The sequence below is a fragment of the Lepidochelys kempii genome, chromosome 14 (assembly GCF_965140285.1).
Source record: "Lepidochelys kempii isolate rLepKem1 chromosome 14, rLepKem1.hap1, whole genome shotgun sequence".
Classification (NCBI taxonomy): Eukaryota; Metazoa; Chordata; order Testudines; family Cheloniidae; genus Lepidochelys; species Lepidochelys kempii.
Window position 1 is genome coordinate 582,210 of NC_136393.1, and position 18,337 is coordinate 600,546.

At 46.0% G+C, this 18,337-nt stretch overlaps 1 protein-coding gene across 15 annotated transcripts in view; it reads right to left on the reverse strand.

Annotated features, from left to right (window-relative positions):
* The window catches only part of ASPSCR1 (ASPSCR1 tether for SLC2A4, UBX domain containing), an 87,182-nt gene that overhangs the window by 51,137 nt on the left and 17,708 nt on the right, over positions 1-18,337 (reverse strand). For 6 of the 15 annotated variants that reach the window (XR_012154791.2, XM_073310669.2, XM_073310670.1 and 3 more), the window contains 5 exons: positions 15,586-15,686; positions 7,061-7,191; positions 2,186-2,243; positions 1,294-1,367; positions 140-578 (listed from right to left, as the gene is read on the reverse strand). Coding sequence is in view for 14 of the 15 variants with exons in the window: in XM_073310669.2 (XP_073166770.1) it covers positions 140-578; positions 1,294-1,367; positions 2,186-2,243; positions 7,061-7,191; positions 15,586-15,686 (803 nt within the window). In the remaining variant the exon portion in view is untranslated. The remainder of the gene's footprint in view (positions 1-139; positions 579-1,293; positions 1,368-2,185; positions 2,244-7,060; positions 7,192-15,585; positions 15,687-18,337) is intronic. The other 9 variants (XM_073310678.2, XM_073310673.2, XM_073310679.2 and 6 more) reach the window with 4 other exon arrangements.

The following is an 18,337-nucleotide window of genomic DNA, read 5'->3' on the forward strand; positions in this document are numbered from 1 at the left end:
AGTCCTAGGATTACAGGACAGAAAATACTAAAAACTGACAGGTTTTTTTTTCCTTGTTAGAAGCCTAATCTCAGGCAAGGCAGGATGAGAGAAAAGCCCCTCTACCCCAGATACCTAAAGAAAGCAAAGCTCCCCTTACCTGCTCTTGCTCCTTTAGCTGTTCTTGGCTGGTCTTAGACTTCTTTGGCTTAGAAGGGCCTCCAGGACTAGAGAGAGATGTTGGCAGCTTTGAAGACAGCACATCTGACACTGGAAAGTCTGCAGCTACAGGGGTCCCCCCCAGACGCTGTCCATCTCCAAAGAAAGGGACAAATGGGGCAGGCGCAGGATCTGAGGGAGGCCACAACTCCCCCAAGCTGGCCTGGGATTTTTTAATCAAGTCCTGCTTATCTGTGCAGTTGTTTAAAGAGAAGGCCACATCTCTGGGGTCCAAGTCCTTTGAAAGCATGCTTGTGTGAGGTAATGGCATATCCACTGCTCCTTCAGTAAAGACCGGGCTCACTGGCAGCTTGCTAAATGGGGCCGCTGTGTCCAGAGCCTCCTCCTGGCCAGAGGAGCCACATTTCTTCATGACAACCCTTAAAAGGAGACACCACAGAAAGAAGTAAAAGCAAAATCATTGACTGGAAGAACTGTCCTCCCCTCCCAAAATGCCCTGGACACAGAGGAGACTGCTGGTCACAAAAGCCCAAACCCCCACAAGGTGCCTCCATAGGAAACCCACAGAAAATAAGTTTTCGTTACTTTGAAGTCAGTCCTAAAGAACCTGAGACCGATGCATTCCCTGGGAGAAAACCCCCCCTCCAGGAAACAGCAACTATCATCTGTACCGCCACCAGTAAATTGAGCAGGTGGATTGGCTAGCAGACACAGAATGAGACCTCCCACATTCTAGCCAGCAAGAGGCATGGCAGGCCCTGTGAGTTTAATATGCCTGAAATCTAAAGTAGGGAAGATGTGGTAGCAGGTTTTGGCCTTTCCTTAGTCAGAGGGACTTTAGCTTTGAATTGTTTGTTTCACTCAAGAGAAAAAACAAATCTGCAAAAGCCCCTTTAATCTGCACATCTGGTCAGTGCCAGGATCTGCAGCTGTGGGAAGCACATCTGGGCAGCAGTTTCAGATAAACAGGCAAATACAATAATTACTGAGTGCCACGATGTTCATCTCTTTGAACTTTTTTTTTTCATGCATTTTTTGGTACTTGAAACAAAACAAATTTACCACTAGAGTGAAAAATTATGAGAGAAGAGGAGGAAAGTTCCCAAACAGGAAGTGCACTTTGCTCCTCCCAACCTGATGATGGCGTTGCCTCCAGTCAGACCAAGTGATTTCAGCGTTGTACTCTCCAGGGAAGCTCTCCCTGCTATCTGCAACAAGAACAGAGGCAGAGATTTAGGGCATGTACTTACCAGAGGAGGCAGCCAAGGAGACTTTGCCCAGAAACATATGCATAGCAAGGTCAGCACTGTGCCATCTAGTGGCCAGCTCACAGGCACCCCTTCTGCAGGTGGCATCAAAGCTTCCCACCATAACACCCACCTTCACAGTTCTTACCAAACTTACTCAAATGCTTTGTAGTATTCTTAACCATTCTAGCTGCAAAGTTAACTAGACATACATGGCCATATCTGAGGAGTTCTTTTCAGGGCCAGTTCCACCCCAGAGGTGGGTTTAAAGGCAACGCCTCTAGGCTCTGAAATCAGATTCCATTCATGTCCCTCCCCTCCCTGACCCACTCCCAGAATAAGGAGGATCTATCCACAGAGTTCAGAAGGAGATGAAGGGGACAGCTGGGGAAGGCAGACTCCAAAATACTCTCACAAAATATTACACAAAAATATTAATGCTCGAGAGATCAAAACATGGAGAAAAGAAAATATTTACTGAAGTGAAACCACTGTTGTGACTCTTGAACTTTAAGAAAAGTTAAAAACACCCACAAACAGGTCATTGAGAGCATTTTATGGGCTCAGAGGCCTGAATGGCTCCAGATTATGTTCCAAAGGGGCTTTTTTTCCCCCATACACACACACACACACCAGGCTTTGAAAAGACCAAAGCTCTTCTACTTCCCCTCAAGAAAGCTGGGAGGGGGAACATTTTCCAGGCTGGAAAGCAGTGCTGGGTCTTCCTTATTTTCAGAAACAGAGAAAGGGAGACAGCTGAGAAGAGTTTTCTGACTTACCTCATCTCGCATGTAAATACAGACTGGAGAGAATTCACCATGCTGCTCCACACACTCCCTGCAAGGAAAAGGAAGTGCAGCTGTCTGTACAACTCAACCTCTCTGAAACCCTTGGAGTGGAACAGCACTAGGTAAGATCAGGGGGCCACATTCTACTCTACGTACAGCAGTGTAAATCCAGAATAACTCCGCAAGGTCAATAACAGCAGAATTTGGCCCAACATGTCCACTATTCCGTCAAACGCAGACCAATGGAGGGTTTTAAAAAAACAAACAAAGAAAAGCTAATTCCTCATCCAGATTTTGAGATAAAGAAAGAAATCAGAAAAGTTGATTTTCTTTGTAACTTTGGGCAAGTCAATCTCCCCATCCACCAGTTCCCCATCTCTAAAACTGGCAACAATTTTTCACAACGCTTTGTTTAGCTTAAGGTATCTATTACAATTTAGATTGTATTCTCTTTGGAGCAGGGACTGTTTCTTACTATGTATGTAAGCATCTAGCACAGAGGTGGGCAAACTACGGCCCGCGGGCCACACCTGGCCCATGCAACCGTCCTGCCCGGCCCCTGAGCTCCCAGCTGGGGAGGATACCCCCCCCGCCCCTCCCCCGCTGTTCCCCCTCCCCCGCAGCCACGCTGCCAGTGCTCCGGCCTGCCGCTCCTGCTGGGCAGCACGGGCGGCAGGGTTGCATGCTCCTGCTGCTCTGCGCAGCATGGTAAGGGAGCGGGGGGGCTGGATAAGGGGCAGGGGGTCCCAGGGGACAGTCAGGGGACAGGGTGCAGGGGGAGTTGGATAGGGGTTGGGATCCCGGGGGGTAGTTAGGGGTGGAGCTGTGGATAAGGGGCAGGGCAGTCAGGGGACAGGGGGAGGTTGGATGGGGCAGAGGTTCTGGGGGGGCGGTCAGGGGATGGGGAACGGGGGGGTTGGATAGGCATGGGAGTCCCAGGGGGCCTGTCAGGGGGCAGGAGAGTGGAGAGGGGTCAGGGCAGTCAGAGGACAGGGAACAGGGGGGGTTGGATAGGGGGTGGGGTCCCAAGGGGTGGTCAGGGATGGGGGCGGTGGCTCTGACAGGGGGCAGGACATGGGAGGGGGTGAGCCAGGCTGTTTGGGGAGGCACAGCCTTCCCTACCCGGCTTGCCATACAGTTTCACAACCCCGATGTGGCCCTCAGGCCAAAAAGTTCACCCACCCCTGATCTAGCAGAAAGGAGACACAAATAATAAATAATCTAAGGAGGAGAGTGATGCAGTTGTGTCTTGGTACCAGACATACAACATGGACAACAGCATTATTTCATACATTCTGGAGAGCAAGGACTTGAGGAAGCCATAGAGAAGGCAGCTGCAATAGCCAAGGTGTGAGATGAAGACATGGCTAAGAACTTCAGTGAGGCAGGGCACATACCAACAATGTTGCAGAGCTGGTCACAGGCAGTTTGCAGGCAGAGGAGATGAGGGAAATAGGGACTTCAGAGTCAAGGAAGAAGCACAAGTTTTGAACAGCAGAGAAGCAGCCAGAGAACGTGCTGTTTCTCCCCTTTCCCCAAAGAGAAGCACTTTTCTCAGGCCTGGTCTACACTTAACATGTAGGTCAACATAACTACATCACTCAGGGAGGTGAAGAATCCACCACACTAAGCACTGTAGCTATGCTCACCTAACCCCCAGTGTAGACGCAGCTAGATTGGTGGCAAAATGATTTCATTGACCTAGCTACCGTCACTCAGGGAAGTGGTGTTCCTACAGTGACAGAAAAACCCCTTCCACCACTGTAGGCTGCATCCACACTACAGTTACGCCAGCATAGCTTCAGTGCTATAACTATGCCTCAACAGTCCCTGTAGTGTAGACATGGCCTCAGACATTTAGATCTGAAAGGGTGATTTAATCTCAAATGTACTTCAAGACAGGGAAAGAAGACTGCCAAGAAGGAGGCAGTAAAAGGGGTCCAGTAAAAGGTTTGTATATTTGATAGTCATCAGCACAAAAACAACAGTTATTTTACCTTGCAGCAACTCTGGTTCTCTGAGAAGTTTGTCCAGGTACTGGTAGCGTGCATGTGTCTCCTGTGCTCAAGGTCAGAATCTTTTGATCAGCAGTGTCTATGGGGGCCATGCCCTGCATGTCCTTGTGCTCCACCTCAGCCTGACAGCATGCAGGGCAGAGCAGCCCCAACCAGTTCTCAGTTCCCTCACTAATTCAGAATCCCAGCAGAGAGAGACTCCGAAGGAGCTGGGATGGAGGGGGAGTCATGGGATCAACATGGATAAAACATCTCTAAGAACTAGTTCCTGCTGCCAAATCTCCATTTGAAAAGGTTTGCTGGCATACCTATGACGTCAAACCTTCCCAATGCAGACACATCTTATACTGGAAAAAGCACGATTGCAAATATTGTTTATACTAGTTCAGTGAACAAAATAAGCTATATCTGCTCTGCAGATTTCTGGTATAAGAATGTCTCTTAGGCAAACTACAGTGATTGCCTGAGCAATAGTTGAGTGTGATTCAATTCCTGATGAAGGGGTAGACTAGCTAACTAATGTAATACTGTAATGCATTGGGTAATCCAAGAGGATAATCTCAGAGGAGAGACTAGTTGGCCCTGCAGTTTTTCCCCAATGCCACAAATAAAGAGGAGGATTATCAAGTGGCTTTGTTTTATTCAAGTAATATAGCAGGGCACTGGGAAAATTTATAGTATGCAGTTTGCCTTCCCTAGGTTCAAGTGGAGTTTGGAGAGGAAAACTGAGAAACTGATACTTTGGGTTTAAATGACAATCCGACATCACCTTAATGAGGACTTTAGGATGGGGTCTCAGCATTACTTTATCCCTGTGGATGGACTACTGTGTATGGAGGACATGCCATTAATACTTGGATCTCACCAGCCCTTCTAGCTGATGTGATAGCTACCAGAAAGTCTGTTTTCAGGGTGAAATGGTGAAGAAAGCACTTAGTTAAAGATTTGAAGGAGTGCGCCAGAAGGCCCACCAGAACTATATTAAGATCCCAAGACATGGGAGGTTCCTGAATGGGGGTGGGGGGAGATAGGCATAAAGCAGCCCTTTTATAACAATGGGACGAGAACACTATGAGTTTGAACAGGAAGGTGGCAAGTTGAAACGGCATCTAACTGGACCCTGACAGAGCTGACAGTGAAGCCCGATAGCTTAAAGTGGAGTATGTAATCTAGAATGGGTTAGGACTTTGTTGTGAAGCCCAGATGGAAAAAATCTCTGCAAGATCAGTCTACAGATCAAAGTGGAAGAGGGCTCCTGCTCAATATCAATAATCCTTGGACTTCTGTGGAATAGTCTCCATCCGTTATGCTCAGCCAGCTAACTTTCAAGCAGTCACGTGAAGAGACATGGGGTCTGGGTGCAAAATTTTTCCCTGATTCTAGGAACATAAGTATGGAAGATTGAGGCGAGAGATCTGCAGAGGTCTGTGAGCCAGTAATGTTTGGTCCAATAAAGAGCTGTAAGTATCACTGTGACAACAGCCTGGCTGATGTTCATTACGACCAGCGTATGACGGGATGGGGGAAAGACCTTTACAAAAAGATGATGGAGGCTAGTATCACAATTCTGAATCTGAGTCAATGAATGTGTTTTGTTGCCTCAGATCCAGGATAGGGCACATTCCCCCTTTTCTTTTGGGAGTAAGGAAGTAGCTGAAATAGAAACCCTTCTCTCTGAACTCCTGAGATGGTGCTTCTCTGGCTCCTACTTGAAATAAAGAACCCACTTCTTCCCTCAATTGTCTCCCCGAGATTTGTCCCTCTTAGGGACCTGAGACAGGAGGCAAGAACTGGAATTCTATGGAGTGGTCTTTGGCAATAATCTCCAGTAACAAATGCTCTGAAATAATCCCAGTTTGTGCCTGAGAAAAATAGGAAAGGTGTCAACTAAAAATGGCAAAAAGAGAAAGGCAAGTTGTGGCGGAACTGGTATACAGCTTTCAATAGGAGCATCAAACCTGCTGTTTGGGAGCTAATGCAAGGTGGATGCTGGTAAAAGAAGAGGGGCTCTCTTGTGGGTGTGTAATGACTAATCCATAGGGGAACTGACAAGATCCGGTCCTTCAAGTAAAGATCTTCAATCGTAATTTGGATTTCTCTAGGAATCCCTGAGGACAAGTGCCTCCTATACTGAATCCCTGGTGACCATAGGGGGCTGTAGGTGGTTTTTTTTTTTAATCAAGGTAATCACAAGGGAAAAGTTGTTGGATGACCAGAAAAGGGAAACAGCTTGACTCTGAGGAAAAAGAAAAAGAAATATATTTGCTCTGGATGTGCTGCTGTCCTCCCCTTGGTAAGAGGGGAAGGTACTGGTGCTAGGGGCTTCTTAGGATTTCTCATTACTGGGGAAACCAGTACCTGTAGCAATGGTACCAAAGGCAGTGTCTGGAACTCTAAATCTGTAGCTAGTAATCAATAATAACGTGGCATCATTAGACTCTGGCATTATCACCAGGTCCAGTACCATGGATATCAGTACTGTAGCCAAGAGGGAACTGTTGCTGGTTCCACCCTTTGGTACTGCGGTTGATTTGGCTTCAGTCAGTGCTGGAGGAAGCAAAGGGTCCACCACAGTGGCCAGCACTGAGTGATAAGGCTTGTGGGTCCAAGATTTAGAAGAGTCAGTAGGTTCATGATTCTTTCCTCCTGCTCTAGGAAAGAAGCATGGTGCTCTGAGTCATCCCTGATACTGTCCTCTACCTGCCCTGCCTTGAGGTGGTACCAGTCTTCAGTGCTCAGGTCTCAACTCGCATACAGCTTGATATGAGGGACTGAGGACAGCATGTCAAAGGAGTAGAAGTTTTCTCCTCAGGAGTAGCGAAAGGAGCTTTGGGGTAGAATTCCTACTTACTGGGCCGCTGAAGGAACTGGATTTCTGAGAGAATGTTCCTTTTTTGAATCAGCGGGCTGTCCTTCTGAATCCAATACACCTCTTGCTCCAACAGAAAGAGTTTTAACAGAGTATCTCTGAAGTGGCAGGTTCTGTGGGAGAAGGACCAGCACCCTGAACAATGGTCAAGAATACAGCCCACACCCAAACAAAAAAGGCAACAGTTATATTCATCCATTAAGAGACTAAGACCACTGAATATACGCAGAACTTGAAGCACAAGGGTTTGAACTCAGCCATTTAGCACTAAGGCACTGATGCACTAAACTGAAAAAAATTAGTCAAAATCGACTAAAATAAAACAAGAAGCTGCCAAAGGCAGGAAAATGTTCCTATCTAACAGGTTCTGAAGAGAGGCTGCTGCATGGCACCAGATGCAAGCCATCAAATTCCATCTTGCTGCCATGGGCAGTAAGACCAAATTCACAGGTTGATCCCAACCATTTGAGTTGAATTCATTCTAACCCTTCCTGGCAAGGAGTTTTGTAGCTAGAGTTCCATTACTGAGAATGCTCTGGCCCCAGGAGCAAGTAGTTTAAATGTAACTCTCTCTAGCTACTGTGTTCCTGTGACACACCGCTGCCTTGGAGATACATGAAGGGTAAGACAGACTCTGAGGTAGCTGTGTCATAGTCTGTTAAAGGCTTTGATTTTGAGACTCGGACCCTTTAATTCTGCTCTCAGATGACAGTGAAGTACATGTAGCACACGTGTGACATGCTCAAAATCAGCCTTTGTAGTTTAGAAAGCTCCTGCTGCATGCTGGGTACAGCCCCAAACAGTGATTTGCAGTAACCTCACCTGGAGGTGAAGACAACCTAAGCCCCAAAGGAAAGCTCTCAGGCTAAAGGAGGAGGCACCGTTTCCTGATCAGGCACAGATGAACGAAATAATTCTTTAGCACTGTAGCAATCTGTGCATCTAGGAGGAAAGTCCAGCACAACCCCACAGTGACACACTTCTTTCAACATGTGAGCTGATTCTGTTGATCACAGGTGAAATCTAAGGAACTTCCAAATACCATGTGCCTCCCCATCCCTACTAGAATCACTCTTCTCTTTCCTGAGCAGAGCTTGTGCCAACTATTCTTCATGTAACCGCAGATCTCTTCCAGGCATGGAATGACCAACAGTGTTGAAGGCCACAGAGAGATCCAGCAGTTTCAGCACAAAGGTTTGTTTCTCATCCAGAACCAGAGGGAAGCCATCCATCAGCATCAGCAAGACTTTCTGTCCTGCAGCCTGGTCTGAAATCAGTGTCAGGGGTGCGGGGTGACAGCAGAGGACATATGCTTCTGGAGCTTGGATGCCACCACCTTCCAGATAACCATGCCAGGAAAAGGGAGATTGGAGGCTGGACAGTAATTGATGGGTGAGTGCATAGGGCTCCCAGAGGAAGATGTGAACATCTTGCTGGTGCATGGGGACTGAATTTCCAGGATCTCTCCCTCTGCACAGAACTGACCAGATCATAGGTTAACACTGGAGAGAGACCATTTCAGTTTTGAGGAAAATTCAGTTGTGTTAATAGGCATTAATAGTAAAATAACTAAATTTTAAGAGTTCAGTATTTGGATTTGAAGTAGTATTTGGATTCATCGCAAAATCAGTAGAGTTAGCAGAAAAGCACTTCAGCTCTCTGCATCGTCCCAGCAAGGCTTCGACATGGGGCAGGTTACAGTCAATCCCTTTAGTATTTCAGTGCAAGAGCTAGTGCTGTAAACTTTCTGTTCTCAGCCCTCAGATTATGAAAGGTGAGGGCTCTTCTGCCAAATCCTTCCTTATCCATCACCAAGAGCCAATAAATGATCCAAAATGGGGCTGCCAAGGGTTCAACACAGACTTACGGACCAGCAATCAATTCCCCTCTGTAGGGAGGGAGAGTTGCATGCAGAGATCTGAAGGAATCCAAAGTTCATTTCCTCACTTAGAATCATGCATAACACAGTTACTCTCAAGGACACTGGGTGACCAAGGGCCAGTACGACAGGTAAGCTCAAGCCTGAAGGTCCCAGAAAAACAGGCCTGTTTCAGGAGACTGCAATCAAGAAATCACATGGAACAGGGAAGCAGGATCAAGCAAAGAACAATAGCTGGGCCTTGCTCACACTCCACCCACACTGCAAAAGCTCCATCCAAACCCCTTGAGGAGTCCAATGTTTCTGCTGAAGGGAAGGGTCCAGAACTGAGATAGTTACCATGGCTGCTATGAACATTCCCACTGCTAGGTTTCTGTATTAGCACAGGTCCCCCTTTCAGAGATTTTGTCTCAGGCAGCCTTCTAGGCTTTCAAGATACAGTCGGTCTCCTGGTTTTCCTTGTCCCTCTCTGGCCATTCTTTTAGCAACTCTTTCAGCAGGTCCTTCTCTGATGCTCTGTGCGGGTTTCCCCAGGGCTCCATCTTTGGCCCTTTTTTCTTCTCATTTTACACCCTATCTATAGATGATCTGATCAGCGTATATGGTTTCAGCTACCTGCCACGTTCTGATGACTCGCAAACTCTCTCCCCTCCATCATTAAACTCTCTCCTTCTATCCAATCCTGCATACCAGCCTCTAAACACCACCTCTTAGATGTCTCCTTATCTGAAACTGAACATGGGTAAAATCATACTTTTTATCTTCCCACCAAACAACTCTACTCTCCTTTTTCTTCGCTGTTACCACCACCATCCTCCACAGGTCTGCAACTTGGGGGCGACCTTTCATTCCTCCCACCTCCCTTACCCCAACACATACAGCCCGTTCCAAGTCCTGCCACTTCTCTCCAGGATTCATCCTTCTCTCTCCATTCTCACAGTCAAATCTTTCATTCAGGCCCTCACTATATGCCTCCTTAATTACTACAATAGCCTCCATTCTGGCCTGTAACAAGGCACTGGTAGTTGGGACATGTGTTACAATCCTTGGGCCCTTTAAGAGCAAGCATTCTGGGACCCTACACCATTGTTGTGCCACCTCTGGAAGGGACCATCTAACATCCCTGCTGTAAGGGAAAAGATCACCGACCCAAGAGAGGCTAGGGAAAGGACCATCCAGTCCCTAGGAAGCAAGCTGTGGACAACCTGCAGCAAGGGCCAAAGGACTACCAAGACCAGGGAGGATAGCAGTGTACAATTTGTGTTTTGAAATTTGTTTTGTTAACCCCCCAAAAGGGCATACTAAAATGGAGAACTGGCCAGAGGCCTAATCATTCAAACTCCAAATTCCTTAACTACCAGGAGAGATGGCAGACTACCAGCTGGAAGAGGAGGAAACTGAGGCAAGGTGGCACCCTATCAAAAAGACCTACTTTATAGTGAACAAGTTGGACTTGTATACATTATCTATTGTTATTTCCCTTCCCCTGACCTCTGTCTACATGTTTGTTCTTAGATTGTGAGCTCCTTGGATCAAAGCACATTCTTTTTATAGTGGGTACTACCGCAAATAAACAACAGCACAGGGTCAGAGTGACAGAATGTTCTTCACAAACACCAGGGCAAACAAACACTGTTTAAGTGAAAGAATTTACAGAAACAGAGGAAGCTGCCAGATGGGCAGGAGTGGGAGAGAGAAAAGGGACAGCATCCCCTAATCCTGCTGCCAGAGGTGGGGTGTGCAGGACCACGTGCCTCAATCCAGTCTCTGTAGGGCAGACACAAATCAAAGATCCAAGAGATTTGTTTTTGTGTAACTGCTGGAAGCCAGCAGGCTCCTCCTCCAACGGCTGCTAATCCATTACGTGCATTCACTGAGGCAAGCAGACACATCAAACACACTGCTATTTCTTTGATGTGCTGTTCTTCAGAAGGGGAAAGCAGGCAGATTAGATTCTCTCATGTAGTAATCTGACAGGACCTGTAAACATCTTGTGCAAGGAGTGCAGCACATTGAGAGGAGGAGCAGCCTGCAATAGCTTCCAGACTTTCTTCAGACTCAATTAGCAGAGATGGACACTGGAGACCCGAGGGAAATTCCAGTGGGTTTAGAAGACTTCCCTTTATGCATTTCAGGCGGCAGAGCTCTCCAGGAAAACATCTCCAAAGGGAAAGCCCAAGGAAGGATGCAGCAAAAGCCAACAAACGGAGAATTAACTTATGCTAGCAGGACCCACGCAGAAGTAACCATAAGTCAGTGACTTCAGCCAAGAGACCATCAGTCCAAATGTTACATGACCAAGTCACAAATGGCATCTTTACTGCTTCCTGCATTTAATGAAAAGTCCATCCAAACTGCTGATCTCACCTCCCAGAGGGCAGGAAATCCCACCTGTGTCTGATGGGGTGAAGTTAATAATTCTTAACACTTCTGTAGCACTTTACATCTTCAAAGAGCTGTATGTACATTAACTATTAAGTTGGCATTACAATAACCCACAGCAAATGAGACCACTCCATGAAACCAAATCACACAAGAAAGAGCTCACATTTTTAACTGAGGAAAAACTAGTTGACGTGTGAGCGAGCTGTAGAGAGGTTATTTATCACTCACTGCACATAGATGGCTTCCCCACTAGACAGCAGGTATTTCCACCGTTAAGAGGGGGCCTTCCTTATAACATTACTGACACCCCTGGGTCTTAGCTCCTTAACACAAGATTGAAATGCCCTCGGCTCTATCGGGGGTGGGGTATTTAAACCCTTGAGGGCAGTGGCAGTGAGACAGGACATGTGTATGTGTCCGGCCCCTTCCTGTCTCATATTCCACCCCCTCCAATCATTCTAGTCAGTTCTGACTGACAGCATTGAGGTAGAGCTCTCAAAGGCCGAGGCAGATCCAAATATGATCAACATGTGATCAAAAGAAATATTCCTTAAAAAAACAGAACTAAGAAAAACATCTCAAAGAGATAATCCTCCAGACTTTTGAAAGGAGGTGAGTGGAGCAGTAAGAGCCCTCCAAGAGCATAATCTCAGAGACAAACAGTTTTCTCTTCTCTAATGACATCACAGGAGCACAATCAGTACTCTTGAAAAGGAAGAAGCATGAGGGACATCCAAAAAGACAAGTGAGTAAAGCTGTAACAAGTGACATTGCTAAGGACAATACCAACAGTGTGAACAGAGAGGGTTTAGGGAGCTGACTGTTTTAGAGAAGAGGACTACAAATACCTCATGATAATCAGGCTCAGCATTCAAGCCTGAAGACGAAACAACAATTAAAGAAAATATTTAAGATGTGACCAACTGAAAATGAGATATCCCAAAAGAAAAACTTGTGTTTGGGGTTAAGAGAGTTCAGCCTCCGCCTACCCTGGAGCTACTACAAAACAGGAGTCCCTTCCTGCATCCCAATCCAAGCAATGCTGCTTTGGTAAATGTGTAGAGAGGAGACCATATCGCAGCATTGCATATGTACAGGATGAAAACACATCTGAGGCAGGCAGTGGTGGCCACCTCACCTCAAACTGAGTGAGCCTTGCCATGACTATTTCTTGACACGACCATGTAGACACAGTCTTCTTACTGACAACACTGCCCAGTGAACTGATGTCAGAAAACAAGAACTTGGTTTGTCCTTTTATTTGACCCAAGTAGAACCCAAGTATTTTTTGACACAAAGCATGCGGGGAAGTGGATAGGAAGAGATTGCTGTCCATCACTGGAAGAAGAGCCTCTTCTTGATCCAGAAATCATTCATGAGGAGCTAACATGGATCAGCTGCAGTGCACCTACAGTCTTATTCACTTCCCTGCCAGGTACACTACTATAAAGAATCTTTTGTGGGATGCAGGAGGTTTACATATCCATATAGGTTCCAGTGCCTCTTTGCTTGTTTATGTAAGATAAGAAGACCTAATTATCTGTTTGAACCAGGATCACATTTATTAGGTCTCCAAAGGTCCTTAATGCAGACAGGACCATCCTTGTCTCCAGAACATTTTTGTGCTACTGCCGTTCCTGGAGGGACTAAATTCCCATGGTGAGAAGTCCACATCCATGGATTCTTCTGTTACATACATCTGTGGTCACACTATGAACAGGTGGTGTTTGGAAGTCTGTTTCTAATTACGGATAGTCCCTAGACTGGGACAAGGGCAGAAAGTCCTGGGGGGAGGGGGAGGGGGGGTGTCACCCATTACCAGGATGATGCAAGAGTCTCTGTGATACTAGAACGTACAGAGGGGAAAATTTAAACTCAGGAAGGCTTGGTGTGTGACTACTGGAAGGGAATCTGGCTCACGCTTTACCCAGGTACCTGCCCTTACAATTTAAAAACAAAAACCTAAGTGCTACAGGAGTTCTCCCAGTCTCACATGAAGGAGCTAAGACCCAAAAGTGAGAATCCTACACGTATGTTATCTTTAGAATGGATGTTTTGGGTTACGAGAGCCATTCAATTTACTGTAGTTTAGTTTAATCTTAACAATAATGCCTCCCCAGTCACCAGCATATCAGCTTTCTTGTCCTTCTGAGACGGGTACTCAGGCAGCTGTTTTAGTATCAAACATCTTTGTTTTCTTTTGTCCTTAGTTTGAATTGCCTTAAAGGACCTGTTTTTGGATTGTGCATTCAGCCAACCCAAACAACTTTCTTCCCATGTATCAAACACGGGAGAGACCTAAAAAGCAACGATTACTTCCCCTCAGAACCTGTGCCAAAGGGAAGCTCTTCAGGACTAGTGTGTACTATGCAGTTTCTTGGGCCCTAGCAAAGACAGCGTATTCCAATGATAGAGGAGCAATCAGCAAGCTTCAGGTTTTCAGTAGCCCCCAGCCACCGGCTGGCAAAGGATTGATGCTGCCCTCTAACACTCCCAGAAATGATGCAAAGTTCTGCTCTGAAAAATTACATTGAGGACTGTCTCCACAGCCCAAGGCCAGCCTGCCTGAGCCACAGCATGTACCGCTCTCAGTTCATAACCACATCCGCTCATAGGGGACACTTTATCCTCCATTTGCAGCTTTAGTAAATATACTAATTCAGTAATTCAGTCTATGCCAGGAATTGCCTGAATTTCCACATATTTTAACTCCTCAATTGGTCCCACTATCAAAGGGACTTTAAAAGCAATGACAGGTTTCAGAGTAGCAGCCGTGTTAGTCTGTATTCGCAAAAAGAAATTTGTTAGTCTCCAAGGCGCCACAAGTACTCCTTTACTTTTTAGAAGCAATGAGACCAAAAGTATTTGGAAAACCTGCATACGAGCTCCTCCAGCACCCAGCTCTGAGGAATGGGGGGAAGGAGAGGAGTTTCCTTCCCACCTGGCCCCCAACTCCTTAGATCACATTCCTGTAGAGATCTTATGCATCAATTATCACATGAAATTAAAAATGTTAATCATACACGGTTGACATGGACTAAGACATTCATCTGCATGCTGTTACTCATCAGATTATTCCAAATGACCTTTTATTTCCTAGAAGTCCTAGTGTCAGAGCTCTGGGAGCCTTTGGAGGGTTTGGCATGATACTGAATCACTTACTTTTTTTAGATGGATATTTGAATGGTTTCAGTAGTCAAACCAGCTTCCAGTTACACAACATTGCAGCATAGCATTTGCACCATGGTGCAAGAGCTTCAAATGCAACAGAAACTCTCCCATCAAGTTAGAAAAAGCCCAGAGCACCAGCCAGAAAGTGGGAACTGAGCAAATGAAAGAATAAAATAAGCAGACAAGGCCAGAAGAGACAGCACATTAGCAAAAGGTAAATCCTGCTAAAAAAACGGGAAGCTGAAATCCTCCATACTACTCCTGGCAGAATTGACAGAATTTGCCTCAGCTTCAAGAGGCTCAGCCTTCCAAAGCCACAAACAAAAATGAAATCAAAGAGCAGAACTGTCTTTGGAGTAGAGTTTATTAGTTTGACATTTTAAAAAAATGCTGCTATTGTTCTTGAGTCAACTAAAGACGGAAGGAGCCGCGGAATGCAGACTGCAGCAAAGCCGAGGCAAACTACAGAAACTTCTTAACCCTTAGAAATATGTATGACGTTCTTTCTAGCTAGAGCAAGACAGCAGGAGCAGGCATGAAACCCTGCTCTTTAAACAAGACCTAGTCAATGGTTTGAAAATGCCACTTTAGCCTGTACTCTAGGCTTCCCCAAAGCGTTCAGAGGAAACCAGCCGTTTGTTCAAGAAAGAACTCCACTTGTCCGAACACATGGAACTGCCAGAGCAGACACACCAGTGGTACATCTAGTCCAGCCCCCACCTCTGGCAGTAGCAAATACTTCAATGTAAGTCCCCATAATGGACACATACAGTAACAGGTCCACAGGGAAGTTTATTCCCAGCCTCAGGGAGTTAGTGGTTGCTTTATATTCTGAAGCAAGAAGTTACATTCTCTCTTTTATCCTGGTCTAACTATGAATCAATGTAATTTAATAAGACATGTGAAGAATGTAAGAGAGTGGAGAGCACAATAAAAATACATATAATTTCTAGAAATCTCCAAGCGTCTTTTGACAATGTCTAAAAGTGGTAGCTATCCATCCTTCTTCAGCTGACTGTTGGAAGTGTCCCTGGAAACAAGCCCTTTCCCTTCTACATGCCTCATTGCTCACCTGGTTTGTGTAAAATGGCTGAGAATTTCCCACAGTGTCTTGCCAGAGTGAAAGGTGTCCTGTAACCGGGAACCACTGTTCAACTGCAATGCAATCTGAACCTAAAGGGGAAAATCCACTGTTAAGGACAGGGAGGAAATTCAATTTCTTCACAATTTTTTTTTAAGGTACTTCATCTCTAGGACCTCCTATCCAAGGCTGAATCAAGCATCTTACAAACATTAAGGAATTACTTCACAAGCCCCAGGAGCTATATGTCAATATCATTTCCAATTTACAGTTAGTGAGAAAAAAGGATAGGCAAGATAACTTGCCCAAAATCATATAGAGAGAGACAATGGCAGAGCTGTGAATAGAACTTTAGAGTCCTGACTTCCAGTCCTGTGTTTTTATTTATGTTCCTGACTGGCAGCCATCAGGGTCATTCTGAACTTCAAAACATTAATTCCAAAGACGTGACTTGAGAATACAGTGATACCATCTCAGAGACTGTTCTTGGTTCCAGATTTTCTCCCGAAATATAAGGCAGTAATGTACAGTTTGTAACTCCCACCCCAAATGTAATACTGGGGGAGGGTTGGGGGGATGCCTAAAACAGCTATCCCTATGAGCAGAAATGAGTTATGAATGATACTGTGATTCTGTGAAGGGGTGGCCACAGTATGGAATTCTCGATGTTTGCAACGCTCCCACAAGACCAGCAGAAAGCACTCTGAAGATGCATGGAGGCTGGGGCACACCTAAGGGTTGCTTTAAAAGCAAATTTTTAGAAACCGTAGTGTGAATAGAAATATTTAACTTTTTTTAAATGCCATGTAAACTTCTTTTATTGGGGATTGTTGGGCTTTAAACCTTCCCCTGCATTGCTGGAAACCTAATACAACCATATTTTAGTTAATATCCACAGAGTGAAACTAACCACTCCGCTTTCAGTCCCCCAGCCAAGAGAGCACAGCTAGTTTTGATTCTTTCCATTTGAATAGTCTCAGATGGGTCGATTCTTTTAATGTGACACTGACATGGCCTGCACAGATACAGTGCATGGTGCTGTCAGATTTTTATTCAGGGGCACACAAGCTAAATTTCCTCACACTCATGCATGGGCAAACACAATAAAACTTGACTGACCATCGTGGTCTAAATCCTCCTCTCCTATAGTGAAAGCCTTAAGAGGAGATCACTTGCAAAGGAACTCCACTAGAAAATCCTTGAGAAGAATTCACCACATCTTCCCATTGAGGAGCACGGTTTGCTTCCTGGAAAAACTGCCCCAAAACCTGGCTGATTCTAGAGCCATTCATGCAAAGGCTCTGTTCCCCTGCAGCAATGGTGGCCCCCAGCAGTCCCCTTAGTTCCTGCGAGTATAGTTCTAGTGGAGCCATGCTGGAAGCAATTCCTTCTAGCCATAGCTTCCCCTAGGTCCCTTGGGCTGCATTAAATCTTATGATTTTTGTTAACTTCTGAAGTCCCTCCTGCCCCCTTAGCCCTTCACTGCGCCGACAATGGACTGCACAGGATCCAGGGAGAAGATAGTACCACAGAGGCACCCAAACCCCAATCACAGAGGGCTGAGATCTATCTCTGGAGGACCCTCAACCGGCAGATTTCAGCGGGACGATTTGGGTAATGACTGAGCCAGGCCACAGAAAAGCTGCAGTGGGGGAGATTTAGGTTGGAGATTAGGAAAACCTTTTTCACTAGGAGGGTGGTGAAGCACAGGAATGGGTTACCCAGGGAGGTGGTGGAATCTCCTTCCTTAGAGGTTTTTAAGGTCCGGCTTGACAAAGCCCTGGCTGGGATGATTTAGTTGGGGATCGGTTCTGCTATGAGCAGGGGGTTGGACTAGATGACCTCCTGAGGTCTCTTCCAACCCTGATATTCTATGCCAAGAGGAAAGATTTCCATCGCCAAAAATAGCGTTCCTATAGTTTGCTTTATGGGAAGACAATTTCTAAGCATAAATCTGGAACGATAATTATTTATAATAAACAATACTTTGTCTCTAGTGCCTCTTCTCTGAGGTTAGAATCATAGAATATCAGGGTTGGAAGGGACCTCAGGAGGCCATCTAGTCCAACCCCTGCTCAAAGCAGAACCATTCTTCTCTTCTGTAGACTAAACATCCCCAGTTCCCTCAGCCTCTCCTCATAAGTCATGTGTTCCAGTCCCCTAATAATTTTTGTTGCCCTCCGCTGGACTCTCTCCAATTTTTCCACATCCTTGTAGTGTCGGGCCCAAAACTGGACACAGTACTCCAGATGAGGCCTCACCAATGTCAAATAGCGAGGAATGATCACGTCCCTCGATCTGCTAGCAATGCCCCTACATATACATCCCAAAATGCCATTGGCCTTCTTGGCAACAACGGCACACTGTTGACTCATATCCAGTTTCTCGTCCACTGTAACCTCTAGGTCCTTTTCTGCCGAACTGCTGCCGAGACATTCGGTCCCTAGTCTGTAGCAGTGCATTGGATTCTTCCGTCCTAAGTGCAGGACTCTGCACTTGTCCTTATTGAACCTCGTCAGATTTCTTTTGGCCCAATCCTCTAATTTGTCTAGGGCCCTCTGTATCCTATCCCTCCCCTCCAGCGTATCTACCTCTCTTCCTAGTTTAGTGTCATCTGCAAACTTGCTGAGGGTGGAATCTACACCATCCTCCAGATCATTAATGAAGATACTGAACAAAACTGGCCCGAGGACTGACCCCTGGGCCACTCCACTTGATACCGGCTGCCAACTAGACATGGAGC